The sequence below is a fragment of the Anolis carolinensis genome, chromosome 6 (assembly GCF_035594765.1).
Source record: "Anolis carolinensis isolate JA03-04 chromosome 6, rAnoCar3.1.pri, whole genome shotgun sequence".
Classification (NCBI taxonomy): domain Eukaryota; kingdom Metazoa; phylum Chordata; class Lepidosauria; order Squamata; family Dactyloidae; genus Anolis; species Anolis carolinensis.
The window spans coordinates 2,544,621-2,564,338 of NC_085846.1; the positions used below are offsets into that span (position 1 = coordinate 2,544,621).

General features: G+C 46.9%; 1 protein-coding gene across 2 annotated transcripts in view; it reads left to right on the top strand.

Moving 5' to 3' along the window:
• Nucleotides 1-19,718, top strand: part of camta2 (calmodulin binding transcription activator 2) — a 142,564-nt gene that overhangs the window by 100,922 nt on the left and 21,924 nt on the right. For both annotated transcript variants that reach the window (XM_062957599.1, XM_062957600.1), the window contains exons 13-18: nucleotides 5,517-5,698; nucleotides 7,655-7,733; nucleotides 11,975-12,314; nucleotides 14,010-14,362; nucleotides 17,412-17,599; nucleotides 17,700-17,994. In XM_062957599.1, the coding sequence (XP_062813669.1) occupies nucleotides 5,517-5,698; nucleotides 7,655-7,733; nucleotides 11,975-12,314; nucleotides 14,010-14,362; nucleotides 17,412-17,599; nucleotides 17,700-17,994 (1,437 nt within the window). The remainder of the gene's footprint in view (nucleotides 1-5,516; nucleotides 5,699-7,654; nucleotides 7,734-11,974; nucleotides 12,315-14,009; nucleotides 14,363-17,411; nucleotides 17,600-17,699; nucleotides 17,995-19,718) is intronic.

Here is a 19,718-nt window from a genome sequence, read left to right on the forward strand (position 1 = left end):
AAGGGGCCTGAGGCTGTTAGTAATGGCCGAGTTGGAGTCCAAAACACCCGGCGGGAGAGCCACAGTTGGCCCAGGTGTCAAAGCAATTACTTCATGAGTTCTTGGTCGCGCCCGAGGGGGAAAAGGAAGGGGCCTGAGGCTGTTAGTAATGGCCGAGCTGGAGTCCAAAACACCCGGCGGGAGAGCCACAGTTTGCCCAGGTGTCAAATCGATGACTTCATGAGTTCTTGGTCGGGCCCGAGGGGGAAAAGGAAAGGGCCTGAGGCTGTTAGTAAAGGCCGAGTTGGAGTCCAAAACACCCGGCGGGAGGGCCACAGTTGGCCCAGGTGTCAAAGTCATGACTTCATGAGTTCTTGGTCGGGCCTTAGTGGGAAAAGGAAGGGGCCTGAGGCTGTTAGTAATGGCCGAGTTGGAGTCCAAAACACCCGGCGGGAGAGCCACAGTTTGCCCAGGTGTCAAAGTCATGACTTCATGAGTTCTTGGTCAGGCCTTAGTGGGAAAAGGAAGGGGCCTGAGGCTGTTAGCAATGGCCGAGCTGGAGTCCAAAACACCCGACGGGAGAGCCACAGTTTGCCCAGGTGTCAAAGTCATGACTTCATGAGTTCTTGGTCGGGCCCGAGGGGGAAAAGGAAAGGGCCTGAGGCTGTTAGTAAAGGCCGAGTTGGAGTCCAAAACACCCGGCGGGAGGGCCACAGTTGGCCCAGGTGTCAAAGTCATGACTTCATGAGTTCTTGGTCGGGCCTTAGTGGGAAAAGGAAGGGGCCTGAGGCTGTTAGTAATGGCCGAGTTGGAGTCCAAAACACCCGGCGGGAGAGCCACAGTTTGCCCAGGTGTCAAAGTCATGACTTCATGAGTTCTTGGTCAGGCCTTAGTGGGAAAAGGAAGGGGCCTGAGGCTGTTAGCAATGGCCGAGCTGGAGTCCAAAACACCCGACGGGAGAGCCACAGTTTGCCCAGGTGTCAAAGTCATGACTTCATGAGTTCTTGGTCGGGCCTTAGTGGGAAAAGGAAGGGGCCTGAGGCTGTTAGCAATGGCCAAGCTGGAGTCCAAAACACCCGACGGGAGAGCCACAGTTTGCCCAGGTGTCAAAGTCATGACTTCATGAGTTCTTGGTCGGGCCTTAGTGGGAAAAGGAAGGGGCCTGAGGCTGTGAGTAATGGCCGAGCTGGAGTCCAAAACACCCGACGGGAGAGCCACAGTTTGCCCAGGTGTCAAAGTCATGACTTCATGAGTTCTTGGTCGGGCCTTAGTGGGAAAAGGAAGGGGCCTGAGGCTGTGAGTAATGGCCGAGCTGGAGTCCAAAACACCCGGCGGGAGAGCCACAGTTTGCCCAGGTGTCAAAGTCATGACTTCATGAGTTCTTGGTCGGGCCTTAGTGGGAAAAGGAAGGGGCCTGAGGCTGTTAGTAAAGGCCGAGTTGGAGTCCAAAACACCCGGCAGGAGAGCCACAGTTTGCCCAGGTGTCAAATCGATGACTTCATGAGTTCTTGGTCGGGCCTTAGTGGGAAAAGGAAGGGGCCTGAGGCTGTTAGTAAAGGCCGAGTTGGAGTCCAAAACACCCGACGGGAGAGCCACAGTTTGCCCAGGTGTCAAAGTCATGACTTCATGAGTTCTTGGTCGGGCCTTAGTGGGAAAAGGAAGGGGCCTGAGGCTGTTAGTAATGGCCGAGTTGGAGTCCAAAACACCCGACGGGAGAGCCACAGTTGGCCCAGGTGTCAAAGTCATGACTTCATGAGTTCTTGGTCGGGCCTTAGTGGGAAAAGGAAGGGGCCTGAGGCTGTTAGTAAAGGCCGAGCTGGAGTCCAAAACACCCGACGGGAGAGCCACAGTTGGCCCAGGTGTCAAAGTCATGACTTCATGAGTTCTTGGTCGGGCCTTAGTGGGAAAAGGAAGGGGCCTGAGGCTGTTAGTAAAGGCCGAGTTGGAGTCCAAAACACCTGGCGGGAGAGCCACAGTTGGCCCAGTGTCAAAGTCATGACTTCATGAGTTCTTGGTCGGGCCTTAGTGGGAAAAGGAAGGGGCCTGAGGCTGTTAGTAAAGGCCGAGTTGGAGTCCAAAACACCTGGCGGGAGAGCCACAGTTGGCCCAGGTGTCAAAGTCATGACTTCATGAGTTCTTGGTCGGGCCTTAGTGGGAAAAGGAAGGGGCCTGAGGCTGTTAGTAAAGGCTGAGCTGGAGTCCAAAACACCCGACGGGAGAGCCACAGTTGGCCCAGGTGTCAAAGTCATGACTTCATGAGTTCTTGGTCGGGCCTTAGTGGGAAAAGGCAAGGGCCTGAGGCTGTTAGTAAAGGCCGAGCTGGAGTCCAAAACACCCGACGGGAGAGCCACAGTTTGCCCAGGTGTCAAAGTCATGACTTCATGAGTTCTTGGTCGGGCCTTAGTGGGAAAAGGAAGGGGCCTGAGGCTGTTAGTAATGGCCGAGTTGGAGTCCAAAACACCCGACGGGAGAGCCACAGTTTGCCCAGGTGTCAAAGTCATGACTTCATGAGTTCTTGGTCGGGCCTTAGTGGGAAAAGGAAGGGGCCTGAGGCTGTTAGTAAAGGCCGAGTTGGAGTCCAAAACACCCGGCAGGAGAGCCACAGTTTGCCCAGGTGTCAAATCGATGACTTCATGAGTTCTTGGTCGGGCCTTAGTGGGAAAAGGAAGGGGCCTGAGGCTGTTAGTAAAGGCCGAGTTGGAGTCCAAAACACCCGACGGGAGAGCCACAGTTTGCCCAGGTGTCAAAGTCATGACTTCATGAGTTCTTGGTCGGGCCTTAGTGGGAAAAGGAAGGGGCCTGAGGCTGTTAGTAAAGGCCGAGTTGGAGTCCAAAACACCCGGCAGGAGAGCCACAGTTTGCCCAGGTGTCAAATCGATGACTTCATGAGTTCTTGGTCGGGCCTTAGTGGGAAAAGGAAGGGGCCTGAGGCTGTTAGTAAAGGCCGAGTTGGAGTCCAAAACACCCGGCAGGAGAGCCACAGTTTGCCCAGGTGTCAAATCGATGACTTCATGAGTTCTTGGTCGGGCCTTAGTGGGAAAAGGAAGGGGCCTGAGGCTGTTAGTAAAGGCCGAGTTGGAGTCCAAAACACCCGGCAGGAGAGCCACAGTTTGCCCAGGTGTCAAATCGATGACTTCATGAGTTCTTGGTCGGGCCTTAGTGGGAAAAGGAAGGGGCCTGAGGCTGTTAGTAAAGGCCGAGTTGGAGTCCAAAACACCCGGCAGGAGAGCCACAGTTTGCCCAGGTGTCAAATCGATGACTTCATGAGTTCTTGGTCGGGCCTTAGTGGGAAAAGGAAGGGGCCTGAGGCTGTTAGTAAAGGCCGAGTTGGAGTCCAAAACACCCGGCAGGAGAGCCACAGTTTGCCCAGGTGTCAAATCGATGACTTCATGAGTTCTTGGTCGGGCCTTAGTGGGAAAAGGAAGGGGCCTGAGGCTGTTAGTAAAGGCCGAGTTGGAGTCCAAAACACCCGGCAGGAGAGCCACAGTTTGCCCAGGTGTCAAATCGATGACTTCATGAGTTCTTGGTCGGGCCTTAGTGGGAAAAGGAAGGGGCCTGAGGCTGTTAGTAAAGGCCGAGTTGGAGTCCAAAACACCCGGCAGGAGAGCCACAGTTTGCCCAGGTGTCAAATCGATGACTTCATGAGTTCTTGCTCGGGCCTTAGTGGGAAAAGGAAGGGGCCTGAGGCTGTTAGTAAAGGCCGAGTTGGAGTCCAAAACACCCGGCAGGAGAGCCACAGTTTGCCCAGGTGTCAAAGTCATGACTTCATGAGTTCTTGGTCGGGCCTTAGTGGGAAAAGGAAGGGGCCTGAGGCTGTTAGTAATGGCCGAGTTGGAGTCCAAAACACCCGACGGGAGAGCCACAGTTTGCCCAGGTGTCAAAGTCATGACTTCATGAGTTCTTGGTCGGGCCTTAGTGGGAAAAGGAAGGGGCCTGAGGCTGTTAGTAAAGGCCGAGTTGGAGTCCAAAACACCCGGCAGGAGAGCCACAGTTTGCCCAGGTGTCAAATCGATGACTTCATGAGTTCTTGGTCGGGCCTTAGTGGGAAAAGGAAGGGGCCTGAGGCTGTTAGTAAAGGCCGAGTTGGAGTCCAAAACACCCGACGGGAGAGCCACAGTTTGCCCAGGTGTCAAAGTCATGACTTCATGAGTTCTTGGTCGGGCCTTAGTGGGAAAAGGAAGGGGCCTGAGGCTGTTAGTAAAGGCCGAGTTGGAGTCCAAAACACCCGGCAGGAGAGCCACAGTTTGCCCAGGTGTCAAATCGATGACTTCATGAGTTCTTGGTCGGGCCTTAGTGGGAAAAGGAAGGGGCCTGAGGCTGTTAGTAAAGGCCGAGTTGGAGTCCAAAACACCCGGCAGGAGAGCCACAGTTTGCCCAGGTGTCAAATCGATGACTTCATGAGTTCTTGGTCGGGCCTTAGTGGGAAAAGGAAGGGGCCTGAGGCTGTTAGTAAAGGCCGAGTTGGAGTCCAAAACACCCGGCAGGAGAGCCACAGTTTGCCCAGGTGTCAAATCGATGACTTCATGAGTTCTTGGTCGGGCCTTAGTGGGAAAAGGAAGGGGCCTGAGGCTGTTAGTAAAGGCCGAGTTGGAGTCCAAAACACCCGGCAGGAGAGCCACAGTTTGCCCAGGTGTCAAATCGATGACTTCATGAGTTCTTGGTCGGGCCTTAGTGGGAAAAGGAAGGGGCCTGAGGCTGTTAGTAAAGGCCGAGTTGGAGTCCAAAACACCCGGCAGGAGAGCCACAGTTTGCCCAGGTGTCAAATCGATGACTTCATGAGTTCTTGGTCGGGCCTTAGTGGGAAAAGGAAGGGGCCTGAGGCTGTTAGTAAAGGCCGAGTTGGAGTCCAAAACACCCGGCAGGAGAGCCACAGTTTGCCCAGGTGTCAAATCGATGACTTCATGAGTTCTTGGTCGGGCCTTAGTGGGAAAAGGAAGGGGCCTGAGGCTGTTAGTAAAGGCCGAGTTGGAGTCCAAAACACCCGGCAGGAGAGCCACAGTTTGCCCAGGTGTCAAATCGATGACTTCATGAGTTCTTGGTCGGGCCTTAGTGGGAAAAGGAAGGGGCCTGAGGCTGTTAGTAAAGGCCGAGTTGGAGTCCAAAACACCCGGCAGGAGAGCCACAGTTTGCCCAGGTGTCAAATCGATGACTTCATGAGTTCTTGGTCGGGCCTTAGTGGGAAAAGGAAGGGGCCTGAGGCTGTTAGTAAAGGCCGAGTTGGAGTCCAAAACACCCGGCAGGAGAGCCACAGTTTGCCCAGGTGTCAAATCGATGACTTCATGAGTTCTTGGTCGGGCCTTAGTGGGAAAAGGAAGGGGCCTGAGGCTGTTAGTAATGGCCGAGTTGGAGTCCAAAACACCCGGCAGGAGAGCCACAGTTTGCCCAGGTGTCAAATCGATGACTTCATGAGTTCTTGGTCGGGCCTTAGTGGGAAAAGGAAGGGGCCTGAGGCTGTTAGTAAAGGTCGAGTTGGAGTCCAAAACACCCAGAGGAACAACGTGGGTTCATACGAGTTCCACCTTCTCCTCCCGTTCCAGGCTGCCTCGGACTCCTTCGAGGACCGGATCGTGGCCCTGTGTGAGAAGATGATGGCCCAGCCCTGCTGGCTGCGGGCAGGGGCCACGCTGGTCCACCACGTCAGCTTCCGCGGCATGACCCTCCTGCACCTGGCCGCCGCCCAAGGCTACACCCGCCTCATCCAGGCCCTCATCCGGTGGCGGTGAGTCCCACGGAAAACATAACCCTAACACATAACCTTTTGGTAAAAACATGACCTGTTAGTGAGTTGTTGTGAGTTTTCTGGGCTGCATGGCCATGTTTGAGAAACCTCTGGAACGTGGCCATACAGCCCAGAAAACTCACAACATCCCAGTGATTCTGGCCATGAAATGTTCGACAACACAATGACCTGTTAGAGTCATAACCTTTTGGGAAAATGGCATTCATGCAAGGCAATCAGGTTTCTCAGTTGTTAGACTGATGTACCTAGATGTCTTTGAACTGATAGGGACAAAGATATGCCAATGCACTCTCTCTCTATACACACACACACACACACAAAAGAGTTTCAGAAGTGTTATTTTAGTTGCCCAAAAACATCTAATCTCCCTTAACATATTTATATTATGCTCTCAAGAGACAAAAATAAGCAGTAACATACCCTATGTTCTCGAATATAAGCTGACCCGAATATAAGCCGAGGCACCTAATTTTACCACCAAAAAAAACCCTGAGAAAACATTGACTCCAGTATAAGTTGAGGGTGAGAAATTTCAGAAATAAAAACAGATAACAATAAAATTACATCACTTGAAGCATCAGTAGGTTAAATGTTTTTGAATATTTACATAAAGCTCTAATTTAAGATAAGCTTGTCCAACTCTGATTAAATCATTATTCTCATCTTCTTCAATGTAGCCTTTTAATTATAATAGAGTAAAATAATATGTGTAATAATAATAATAATACTAATAATAATAAATAGAGTAAAATATTACATGTAGTAATAAATAGCGTAAAATAATAAATATAATAATAATAAGATCAGAGTGAAATAATAAATGTATTATTAATAATAATAAAAACAATAGAGTAAAATAACAGTTGTAATAATAATAATAATAATAATAATAATAAAAAATACAGGAAAATAATACATGTAGTAATAAATAGTAAAATAATAAATATTATAATAATAAGATCAGAGTGAAATAATAAATATATTATTATTTATAATAAAAATAGAATAAAATAAATGTAATAGTAACAACAATAATAGAGAAAAATAATAACTGTAATAATACCAATAATAATAGAGAAAAATAATAAATGCAATAATAATAAGATCAGAGTGAATTAATAAATGTATTATTAATAATAAAAATAGAGTAAAATAAATGTAATAGTAGCAACAATAATACAGAAAATAATAAATGTAATAATACCAATAAAAATAGAGAAAAATAATAAATGTATTAATACCAATAATACAGTAGAGTCTCGCTTATCCAACGTAAACGGGCCGGCAGAACGTTGGATAAGCGAATATGTTGGATAATAAGGAGAGATTAAGGAAAAGCCTATTAAACATCAAATAAAATTATGATTTTACAAATTAAGCACCAAAACTTCATGTTATACAACAAAGTTGACAGAAAAAGTAGTTCAATACACAGTAATGCTATGTAGTAATTACTGTATTTACGAATTTAGCACCAAAATATCACGATGTATTGAAAACATTGACTACAAAAATGCGTTGGATAATCCAGAATGTTGGATAAGTGAGTGTTGGATAAGTGAGACTCTACTGTAATAGAGAAAAAATAATAAATGTAATATTACCAATAATAAAAGAGAAAAACAATAAATGTACCCTATCTTCTCGAGTATAAGCTGACCCAAATATAAGCCAACCAGGACCCTCACCCGAGTATAAGCCGAGGGGGGCTTTTTCAGTCTTAAAAAAAGGGCTGAAAAACTAGGCTTATATTTGAGTATATACAGTAAATGCAATAATCAAGATAGGATCCAATGCCCTAGGAAACAGCAAGTAAATCTTTAGATGCCTGGGCTGAGGTGAGAGCAGACTCTCATCGCTCAAATTAGTCCCCGTTTTGCAAAGTCTTTGGGAATTGCAGTCGCAAAGCAACCTGGTTTCTCCTTCTCTCCCCAGGAACCTCAACGTCCAGAGCCTGGACCTGGAGCAAGAGGTGGACCCGCTCAACGTGGACCATTTCTCCTGCACCCCTTTGGTAAGAGCCCTCGTCCAGGCTGGATTCGCCCATCCCGTTAGTCCTCATTGAGGAGCAGAGTGGGAGGATCTCGGTCAACAATGGAAGGGAGCAAATTGGGGAAACTATTATTATTATTAGTAGTAGTAGTAGTAGTAGTGGAGCCCCCAGATGGCGTAGTGGACTAAGTGACTTGAAGGTTGGGTTGCTGACCTGAAAGCTGCCAGGTTCGAATCCCACCCGGGGAGAGCGCAGATGAGCTCCCTCTGTCAGCTCCAGCTCCATGCGGGGACATGAGAGAAGCCTCCCACTAGGATGGTAAAAACATCAAAAACATCCGGACGTCCCCTGGGCAACGTCCTTGCAGACGGCCAATTCTCTCACTCCAGAAGCAACTCCGGTTGCTCCTGACACGAAAAAAAAAGTAGTAGTAGTAGTAGTAGTAATAGTAGTTGTAGTAGTATTACGGAGTCTGGGTGGCCCTATCAGGGGAGCTTTGGTTGTGCTTTTCCTGCACAATGGCAGAAGGGGGTTGGACTAGATGGCCTTTGGTGGACTCTTTCAATTCTAGGATTCTGTTGTTGTTGTTGCTGTTGTTGTTATTGTTATGGCCCTAGATTTCTATTATGATGATGAATGATGATGATGATGATTATCAAGGCTGTCGGGGGAGCTTTGATTGTGCTTTTCCTGCACAATGGCAGAAGGAGCTTAGACTAGATGGCCTTTGGAGGTCCCAACTCTAGGATTCTATTTTTATTATTATTAATTTTATTATTGAGACTGGATGGCCCTCTGTTAGGGGAGCTTTGATTGTGGTTTTCCTGCATGACAGAAGGGGGTTGGACTAGATGGCCTTTGGAGGTCCCTTCCAGTTCCATGATTCCATTATTATTATTATTATTATTATTATTATTATTATTATTATTATTATTATTACGGAAGTTGGATGGCCCTCTGTCAGGGGTGCTTTGATTGTGCTTTTCCTGCATGGCAGAAGGGGGCTGGACTAGATGGCCATTGGGGGTTCTTCAAACTCTAGGATTCTATTATTATTATTATTATTATTATTATTATTATTATTATTATTATTAATATGGATACTGGCTGGCCATTTGTGTGGGGAGCATTGATTGTGCTTTTCCTACGTGGCAGAAGGGGGCTGGACTAGATGGCCTTTAGAGGTCCTAACTTTAGGATTCTATTATTATTATTATTATTATTATTATTATTATTAATGCGGATACTGGCTGGCCATTTGTGTGGGGAGCATTGATTGTGTTTTTCCTACGTGGCAGAAGGGGGCTGGACTAGATGGCTTTTGGTGAACTCTTTCAATTCTAGGATTCTGTTGTTGTTGTTATGGCTGGATGGCCCTAGAATTCTATTATGATGAATGATGATGATGATGATGATTATTATCGAGGCTGATTGGCCCTCTGTCGAGGGAGCCTTGATTCTGCTTTTCCTGCATGTCAGAAGGGGGCTGGACTAGATGGCCTTTGGAGATCCCAACTCTATGATTCTATTATTATTATTATTATTATTATTATTATTATTATTATTATTATTATGACACAGCAAACAAGATAGATATGCTGGACTTCGTTTCACAAAATCACAAGTCGAACACTTCCCAAGTGTCTAGGACTGTGTGATGTATTTTCGGATGATGCGTGCAGATCCCAGTCGGGTGGCCTTTTGCAGTTGGCAGATCATGATTTTGTCAATGTCTATTGTTTCCAAATGCCGGCTGGTCTTCTCCTTGTCAGCTTTTCCTTCAATTTTCTCAAGGAACTTTCCATGCAGTGTTTTGTTGTGCCAGCTGTCAGCTCTAGTTTGTAGTGCGGTTTTCTTGTACTGGTTTTTTGTCTGCTGTGCTTTGAGGAGTTTCTGATTTTTGACTTCAATCAAAGCAGGTTCTTCACTTTGCTTGACATCTTCTGCCAGGGCATGTTCTTCTTCTTTGACTGCTTGCTTTACTTGTAAGAGTCCTCTGCCCCCTGATCTTCTAGGCAGATATAGCCGGTCAACATCACTGCGAGGGTGCAGGGAATGATGGATGGTCATGAGTTTTCTTGTTTTTCTGTCCAAATTGTCCAGTTCCATCTGTGTCCAGTTTATGATGCCAGCAGTATATCTTATGACAGGTATGGCCCAGGTGTTTATGGCCTTGATGGTGTTGCCTCCATTGAACTTTTCTGACCCTTTGTGTGTATTCTTTGCTGACCAATTATTATTATTATTATTATTATTATTATTATTATTATTATTATGGAAGTTGGATGGCCCTCTGTCAGGGGTGCTTTGATTGTGCTTTTCCTGCATGGCAGAAGGGGGCTGGACTAGATGGCCGTTGGGGGTTCTTCCAACTCTAGGATTCTGTTGTTTTTGTTGTTGTTGTTGTTGTTGTTGTTGTTCCAACTCTAGGATTCTGTTGTTGTTGTTGTTGTTGTTGTTATTGAGACTGGATGGCCATCTGTCAGGGGAGCTTTGATGGTGCTTTTCCTGCCTAATGGCAGAAGGGGAATGGACTAGATGGCCTTTAGAGGTCCAACTTTAGGATTCTATTATTATTATTATTATTATTATTATTATTATTATTATTATTATTATTTTATTATGACACAGCAAACAAGATAGACATGCTGGACTTCGTTTCACAAAATCACAAGTCGAACACTTCCCAAGTGTCTAGGACTGTGTGATGTATTTTCGGATGATGCGTGCAGATCCCAGTAGGGTGGCCTTTTGCAGTTGGCAGATGGTGATTTTGTCAATGTCTATTGTTTCCAAATGCCGGCTGAGATCTTTTGGCACGGCACCCAGTGTGCCCATCACCACCGGGACCACCTGCACTGGTTTCTGCCAGAGTCTTTGAAGTTCAATCTTGAGGTCCTGAGAGCGGCTGAGTTTTTCCTGTTGTTTTTCATCTATGCGACTGTCACCTGGGATGGCAACATCAATGATCCAAACCTCGTTCTTTTCCACAACTGTGATGTTTGGTGTGTTGTGTTCCAGAACTTTGTCAGTCTGGATTCGGAAGTCCCACAGTATCTTTGCATGTTCATTTTCCAATGCTTTTGCAGGTTTGTGATCCCACCAGTTCTTTGCTGCTGGGATTATTATTATTATTATTATTATTATTATTATTATTATTATTATTGAGACTGGATGGGGCTCTCTCGGGGTGTTTTGATGTTGCTTTTCCTGCCTGATGGCAGAAGGGGGCTGGACTAGATGGCCTTTAGAGGTCCAACTTTAGGATTCTATTATTATTATTATTATTATTATTGAGACTGGATGGGGCTCTCTCGGGGTGTTTTGATGTTGCTTTTCCTGCCTGATGGCAGAAGGGGGATGGACTAGATGACCTTTAGAGGTCCAACTTTAGGATTCTATTATTATTATTATTATTATTATTGAGACTGGATGGGGCTCTCTCGGGGTGTTTTGATGTTGCTTTTCCTGCCTGATGGCAGAAGGGGGATGGACTAGATGGCCTTTAGAGGTCCAACTTTAGGATTCTATTATTATTATTATTATTATTATTGAGACTGGATGGGGCTCTCTCGGGGTGTTTTGATGTTGCTTTTCCTGCCTGATGGCAGAAGGGGGATGGACTAGATGACCTTTAGAGGTCCAACTTTAGGATTCTATTATTATTATTATTATTATTATTATTATTATTATTGAGACTGGATGGGGCTCTCTCGGGGTGTTTTGATGGTGCTTTTCCTGCCTAATGGCAGAAGGGGGATGGACTAGATGACCTTTAGAGGTCCAACTTTAGGATTTTATTATTATTATTATTATTATTATTATTATTATTATTGAGACTGGATGGGGCTCTCTCGGGGTGTTTTGATGGTGCTTTCCCTGCCTAATGGCAGAAGGGGGATGGACTAGATGGCCTTTAGAGGTCCAACTTTAGGATTTTATTATGATTATTATGATTATTATTATTATTATTATTATTGAGACTGGATGGGGCTCTCTCGGGGTGTTTTGATGTTGCTTTCCCTGCCTAATGGCAGAAGGGGGATGGACTAGATGGCCTTTAGAGGTCCAACTTTAGGATTCTATTATTATTATTATTATTATTATTATTATTATTATTATTATTATTATTGAGACTGGATGGGGCTCTCTCGGGGTGTTTTGATGTTGCTTTCCCTGCATAATGGCAGGAGGGGGCTGGACTGGATGCCCTCTGGGCTTCCTTCCGACTCCCCGATCCCATTGCCGCGCATGCCTTGCAGATGTGGGCCTGTGCGCTGGGGCACCTGGAGGCGGCGCAGCTGCTCTTCCGCTGGAACCGGGCGGCGCTCTCCATCCCGGACTCCTTGGGCCGCCTGCCCCTCTCGGTGGCCCGGTCCCGGGGTCACGTCCGGCTGGCCTCCCGCCTGGAGGAGCTGCAGCGGCAGCAGGAAGAGGAAGAGGAAAAAGAACAGGAAAGAGAGGAAGCGCGGGAGGAGGACGAAGACGAGGAGGAGGAGGAGGAGGACGGGGCCAACCACAACAAGGCCTGCGCGACGGGGCCCCGGCGGATGGTGGAAGCCCTCCACATCCCCTCCCCACTCTCGGCCAGCCCGGATACAGGTCAGTATATGCGGCGCAAACGCATGGGGAGAGCATTGGAAAAAAAAAACCCCATGGTTCCATAATTCAGCCCTCCAGGTGTTTCATATTGTAAAACAACTGCACCCTGGCTCTCTGAACTTGTGAGACTCACCAGCGTTCGTGTCATGGCACACAGGTTGCTTAGTTGTTAGACTGAAGGACCATGCGTCTGAAACTGCCAGGGACAAAGACATGTCACTACAAAAATATATGTACCTAGCAGAAGATGGTTGTTTCTTTGAAGCTGAAACTGTTGTTGCAGTTATAATAATAATAATAATAATAATACAGTAGAGTCTCACTTATCCAACATAAACGGGCCGACAGAACGTTGGATAAGCGAATATGTTGGATAATAAGGAGGCTTTAAGGAAAAGCCTATTAAACATCAAATTAGGCTATTATTTTACAGATTAGGTACCAAAACATCATGTGTAAAGCCGACTGACTACAAAATGGAGTTCTGAGTCTGAACATGCTCAGTGCAATCACCTGTCTATAACCCCTCGGATCCTTCTTATGCCTCTCCTTCCCACTGAGGTGATAGCAGATACACATCCACCTCCACTGAGGTGTAAAGCAGACTGAGTACAAAATGGAGTTCTGAGTCTGAACATGCTCAGTGCAATCACCTGTCTATAACCCCTCGGATCCTTCTTATGCCTCTCCTTCCCACTGAGGTGATAGCAGATACACATCCACCTCCACTGAGGTGTAAAGCCGACTGACTACAAAATGGAGTTCTGAGTCTGAACATGCTCAGTGCAATCACCTGTCTATAACCCCTCGGATCCTTCTTATGCCTCTCCTTCCCACTGAGGTGATAGCAGATACACATCCACCTCCACTGAGGTGTAAAGCAGACTGAGTACAAAATGGAGTTCTGAGTCTGAACATGCCCAGTGCAATCACCTGTCTATAACCCCTCGGATCCTTCTTATGCCTCTCCTTCCCACTGAGGTGATAGCAGATACACATCCACCTCCACTGAGGTGTAAAGCAGACTGAGTACAAAATGGAGTTCTGAGTCTGAACATGCCCAGTGCAATCACCTATCTATAACCCCTCGGATCCTTCTTATGCCTCTCCTTCCCACTGAGGTGATAGCAGATACACATCCACCTCCACTGAGGTGTAAAGCAGACTGAGTACAAAATGGAGTTCTGAGTCTGAACATGCTCAGTGCAATCACCTGTCTATAACCCCTCGGATCCTTCTTATGCCTCTCCTTCCCACTGAGGTGATAGCAGATACACATCCACCTCCACTGAGGTGTAAAGCAGACTTAGTACAAAATGGAGTTCTGAGTCTGAACATGCTCAGTGCAATCACATGTCTATAACCCCTCGGATCCTTCTTATGCCTCTCCTTCCCACTGAGGTGATAGCAGATACACATCCACCTCCACTGAGGTGTAAAGCAGACTGAGTACAAAATGGAGTTCTGAGTCTGAACATGCCCAGTGCAATCACCTGTCTATAACCCCTCGGATCCTTCTTATGCCTCTCCTTCCCACTGAGGTGATAGCAGATACACATCCACCTCCACTGAGGTGTAAAGCAGACTGAGTACAAAATGGAGTTCTGAGTCTGAACATGCTCAGTGCAATCACCTGTCTATAACCCCTCGGATCCTTCTTATGCCTCTCCTTCCGTACTCTCTCCTTCCTCGTAGGTCTGAGCACGGCCAGCAGTGTCTCCTCTCCGTCCGAACTCTCGGAGGGCTCCGTCTCGGTCACTTCGGCCTACTCCAGCGGTTCAACGCAGCGAGAGTCTCCGGCCTACAGTCCCGAAGAGGAGGCCGAGGGAGCCATGGACGTCTGCCCGGGAGAGGAGGGGGGCCTGGCCGGGTGGTACCTGCGGGAGGGGCCCCACCCCGCGCCCCCCTTCTTCATGGACTGCGACGAGGGGGGCACCCCTCCCTCCGGACACGCAGCCGGGCCTCCGCCGGAGATGGAGCCGGAGCTGCTGAGCTATGCCGAGAACGTCGAGAACGAGGAGTACCTGCCGGCCACCGACGTCCTGCAGGTGAGGAGACGGGGTCCGGGGATTGCTCTTCTTCCTGCTGATGTGTGGAGCCGTGGGTGGGTTCAAATGGCAGGAAAGGAGATCCCACCTGAACCTTAGGAAGAACTTCCTGACTGTAAGAAGAGCTGTTCAGCAGTGGAACTCTCTGCTTCAGAGTCTGGTTGAAGCTCTTTCCTTGGAGGCTTTGAAGTAGAGGCCGCATGGCCATCTGTTGGGGGTGCCTTGATTGTGCTTTTCCTGAAGGGCAGCGGGTTGGACTAGATGACCTTTGAAGTATCCCTTCCAACTCTAGGATTTCACTATTATTATTATATTTATTTTTCTTCATCGTGGTCTCTGTGAAATTGCACATATTGTATTTCTTGCGCAGTGAGATCACAATCTCTTAGAAAGCTCTTGTACTAGATGGCCTTTGAAGGGTCCCTTCCAACTCTAGGATTGCACTATTATTGTTGTTATTTTGTTGTTATCATTATTATATTTATTTTTCTTCATCATGGTCTCTGTGAAATAGCACATATGGTATTTCCTGCACAGTTCCGATCAGAATCTCTTAGAAAGCTCTTGTACTAGATGGCCTTTGAAGCATCCCTTCCAACTCTAGGATTGCATTATTATTATTATTATTATTATTATTATTATTATTATTATTTTCTTCATCGTAGTCTCTGTGTAATTGCACATATTGTATTTCTTGCGCAGTCTGATCAGAATTTCTTAGAAAGCTCTTGTACTAGATGGCCTTTGAAGCATCCCTTCCAACTCTAGGATTTCATTATTATTATTATTATTATTATTATTATTATTATTTTCTTCATCGTAGTCTCTGTGTAATTGCACATATTGTATTTCTTGCGCAGTCTGATCAGAATTTCTTAGAAAGCTCTTGTACTAGATGGCCTTTGAAGCATCCCTTCCAACTCTAGGATTTCATTATTATTATTATTATTATTATTATTATTATTATTATTATTTTCTTCATCGTAGTCTCTGTGTAATTGCACATATTGTATTTCTTGCGCAGTCTGATCAGAATTTCTTAGAAAGCTCTTGTACTAGATGGCCTTTGAAGCATCCCTTCCAACTCTAGGACTGCATTATTATTATTATCTATTATTATTTCATTGTGGTCTCTGTGAAATTTCACGTATGGTATTTCCTGCGCAGTCAATCAGTTGAAGGGTCCTTTCCAACTCTAGGATTATATTATTATTATTATTATTATTATTATTATATTTTTATCCCACTTTATTGGAAGAGACCTCCAAAGAGGGCCACCTAGTCCAACCTGCTTCGGCTAGGCAGGAGAAGCACAGTCAAAGCCCTCCCAACAGATGGCCATCCGGCCTCTATTAAAGCTGCCTTCCCCCTTTTTCCTCCACCTAAAAACGATAACACTATGTACCAAAATTTGAAAAATGTTCTGATCCTGGTTTGAAAGTGTGACTTCCTGTTTCATTGGGCGGTCCTTGCTTGCAAAGTGGTTGTTCTACTCCAGAAACTTTGTTTTCCTGGCAGAAGCTATGTTGAATAGTTTGAGACCTGATGATGAGATATTCATTGGAATACTAGAGCAAAACATGCCATAGCAAGATATCAATCCAACAGAGACAAAGTGTTTGCAGTTGAATGAACTTTCCCCATGTGTTTATGATCTCCTTCAGTAGCAGATTGGCAGTCACAAACAATCTGCAGCCTTCTGTAGTCCAGGGTACCAATCGATCATCACCAGCCGTAAATCTTGCTGTAGCTAATTGCCCTCATTAGCCTCATCGCATAGCAGAAGCGTGCTGGGCCCATAACCTGTGTCAAGAATTGGTTGATTGAGACAAATCACCTCCCTCAGTCTCAATTCCTCTCCCGATGAATCTGGCAGTGGCTCAGATCGCACAGGAACTTCAGACTCCTCAGTTTTCAGCTGTAAACAGCGGCTTAAACTTTATTGCAGATATATACAGTTTATTTACGCAGCATGCCAGACAACAGCAGTTCTACATCCGACTACTTCAAAGACCGCTTCAGGAGTACTCTCACACATTCCAGTCTTATCTCTAACATGACATATGTCCAACTGCTACTCTCTAGCAATGCATGCCCACTCTATGCATTTAACCATTGCACTACTGGATTACATACACAGCTTTAAACTCTAAGCACAATTTCACACTATATCCAAAACAATTTCACCAACACGAGTTAGGGAATGACATTTATTATAACCCAGGAACAAAAATTGTATTGCATAGTGTAATGCAGGCATGGGAAAACACTCGGAGGGGTGACGTTTGCCTACGCCTGCCCTAGAGCCAGGCCTCCTCCCTTGCTGTTGTCCACTCTCCTTCCTTCCTGCATATGTGACTCAGCTGGAACCTCAGATTGACTCTGATGAGGATGATAGGATTCAGGTTCACAATCAGGTTCAAAATGTTCCTGTTGTAGAAGATGAGGAACGGAGAGTGCAAGTTCATTTTCCCACAGCAAGGAATGATGTTGATGATACTGAAACTAGCCAGGTGCAAATGGACTTGGAAAAGGAGGACACTTCTCAGTCTGATAATGAGGCTCAGCAAACTAACGAGCAGGTAGACCTTGATGAGACAGGTTCCCTAGATCGAGCTGATCGTTTGGAATTCAGGGTTCGGAGGAGTGTGAGAGTTGCAAACAAGAGGGAGGTTAGAGGCCAGAGAAATGCCTTCATGCTTTGCAAAGGGTATTAAAGCAATGTGTTTGGAGCAGCTTTTGTTCAGCCAGGAAGCAAGCTCTCGTTTTCCTGGATTATCTTGCAGCCTATGTGTTCATGATCCTGGGACTTTGTCATGCTCTAATGGGACTTTGTTTATTCCTTGCGATTTCTTGGATTATTCCCTAAGGCTTTATTTTGTAACGAACTTTTGGAACTTTACTTTTGCTTTTAAAGAACTTTTAATCTTCTATTTTCTAATAAACTGAAAAGACTATTACCTGTGTGCAGTTTGGTGTATGTAGCAAGGTGCAGCTACCCTGAGGTGCGACAATATGAGCCGTGTGGCCTTCCTTCTCGCCTGCGCAGGTGGACATGATCACGCTGGCCAAGCAGATCATCGAGGCCACTCCGGAGCGGATCAAGCAGGAGGACTTTGCCTCGGCCGAGGCCCCTCTGCGGGAGCGGCCCTCCAACCTGGGCCTGAGCGAGACCATGTCCTGGCTGGCCAGCTACCTGGAGAACGTGGACCAGCTCTCCGGCGCCGCCCAGAGACGGTACCCGGGGGGGCCGGCGGGGTCGTGCACGCCCGGGCCAGAGTTACGGGGTATTGCGGGGTACGACATCTCTCTCTCTCTGTGTCTGTCTCTGCTGCAGCTCCCTGGCCTCGGCCTCGTCCTCCTCGTCGTCCCCCTCGCTGCCGTCCTCCCCGCTGCCCCCGCCGGCCCCCTCCTCACGCCTGAGCCCACTGCTGCTGCCGCCTCCCCTGGGGGAGCTCTCCCTGGAGCGCCTGCCCCCGCCCCCCTCGGCCGCCAGCTGGGCAGAGTTCCTCAACGCCTCGGCCAACGGCAAGATGGAGAGCGACTTCGCCCTGCTCACCCTCTCCGACCACGAGCAGCGGGAGCTCTACGAGGCCGCCAAGATCATCCAGACCGCCTTCCGCAAGTACAAGGTGGGCCTCGCGGGGGGCTCTCGTGGAACCACGGGGTGGGGGGGGGACCCAAGGCTGCCCGGGGAGGCCTGGCCAAAGCAGAATCAGTCAATCACAGAATAATAATAATAATAATAATAAGTCAAAAATCAGAAACTCCTCAAAGCACAGCAGACAAAAAACCAATACAAGAAAACCGCACTACAAACTAGAGCTGACAGCCAGCACAACAAAACCTTGCATGGAAAGTTCCTTGACAAAATTGAAGGAAAAGCTGATAAGGAGAAGACCTGGCTCTGGCTCACGAATGGGACCCTGAAGAAGGAGACAGAAGGCCTGATCCTTGCAGCCCAGGAGCAAGACATCAGAACAAAGGCCATTAATAATAATAATAACAATAATAATAATAATAATAGAAGACCTGGCTCTGGCTCACGAATGGGACCCTGAAGAAGGAGACAGAAGGCCTGATCCTTGCAGCCCAGGAGCAAGACATCAGAACAAAGGCCATTAATAATAATAATAATAATAATAGTAATAATAATAGAAGACCTGGCTCTGGCTCACGAATGGGACCCTGAAGAAGGAGACAGAAGGCCTGATCCTTGCAGCCCAGGAGCAAGACATCAGAACAAAGGCCATTAATAATAATAATAACAATAATAATAATAATAATAGAAGACCTGGCTCTGGCTCACGAATGGGACCCTGAAGAAGGAGACAGAAGGCCTGATCCTTGCAGCCCAGGAGCAAGACATCAGGACAAAGGCAATTCAGGCCAAGATCGAAAAATCAGCTGATGACCCAAAATGCAGACTGTGCAAGGAAACCGACGAAACCATTGATCATATCCTCAGCTGCTGTAAGAAAATCGCACAGACAGACTACAAACAGAGGCACAACTATGCGGCCCAAATGATTCATTGGAACTTATGCCTCAAGTACCACCTCCCAGCAGCAAAGAACTGGTGGGATCACAAACCTGCAAAAGTATTGGAAAATGAGCACGCAAAGATACTGTGGGACTTCCGAATCCAGACTGACAAAGTTCTGGAACACAACACACCAGACATCACAGTTGTGGAAAGGAAAAAGGTTTGGATCATTGATTTTGCCATCCCAGGTGACAGTCGCATTGAAGAAAAAAAACAGGAAAAACTCAGCCGCTCTCAGGACCTCAAGATTGAACTTCAAAGACTCTGGCAGAAACCAGTGCAGGTGGTCCCGGTGGTGATGGGCACACTGGGTGCCGTGCCAAAAGATCTCAGCCGGCATTTGGAAACAATAGACATTGACAAAATCACTATCTGCCAACTGCAAAAGGCCACCCTACTGGGATCTGCAGCATCATCTGAAAATACATCACACAGTCCTAGACACTTGGGAAATGTTCGACTTGTGGTTTTGCGAAACGAAATCCAGCTTATCTATCTTGTTTGCTGTGTCATAATAAAATAATAATAATAATAATAATAATAATAATAATAATAATAATAAGTTGGAAGAGACCACATGGGCTATCCAGTCCAACCCCCTGCCATACAGGAAAAGCACTGTCAAGGCATCCCAAAGGAGCCCCCCAGTTGGCGCACTGGGTTCAACCCTTGTGCCGGCAGGGCTGCTGACCTGAAGGTTGCCGGTTTGAATCCAGCCCGGGGAGAGCGTGGATGAGCTCCCTCTGTCAGCTCCAGCTCCATACGGGAATGTGAGAGAAGCCTCCCTCCCACAAGGATGGTCAAAACATC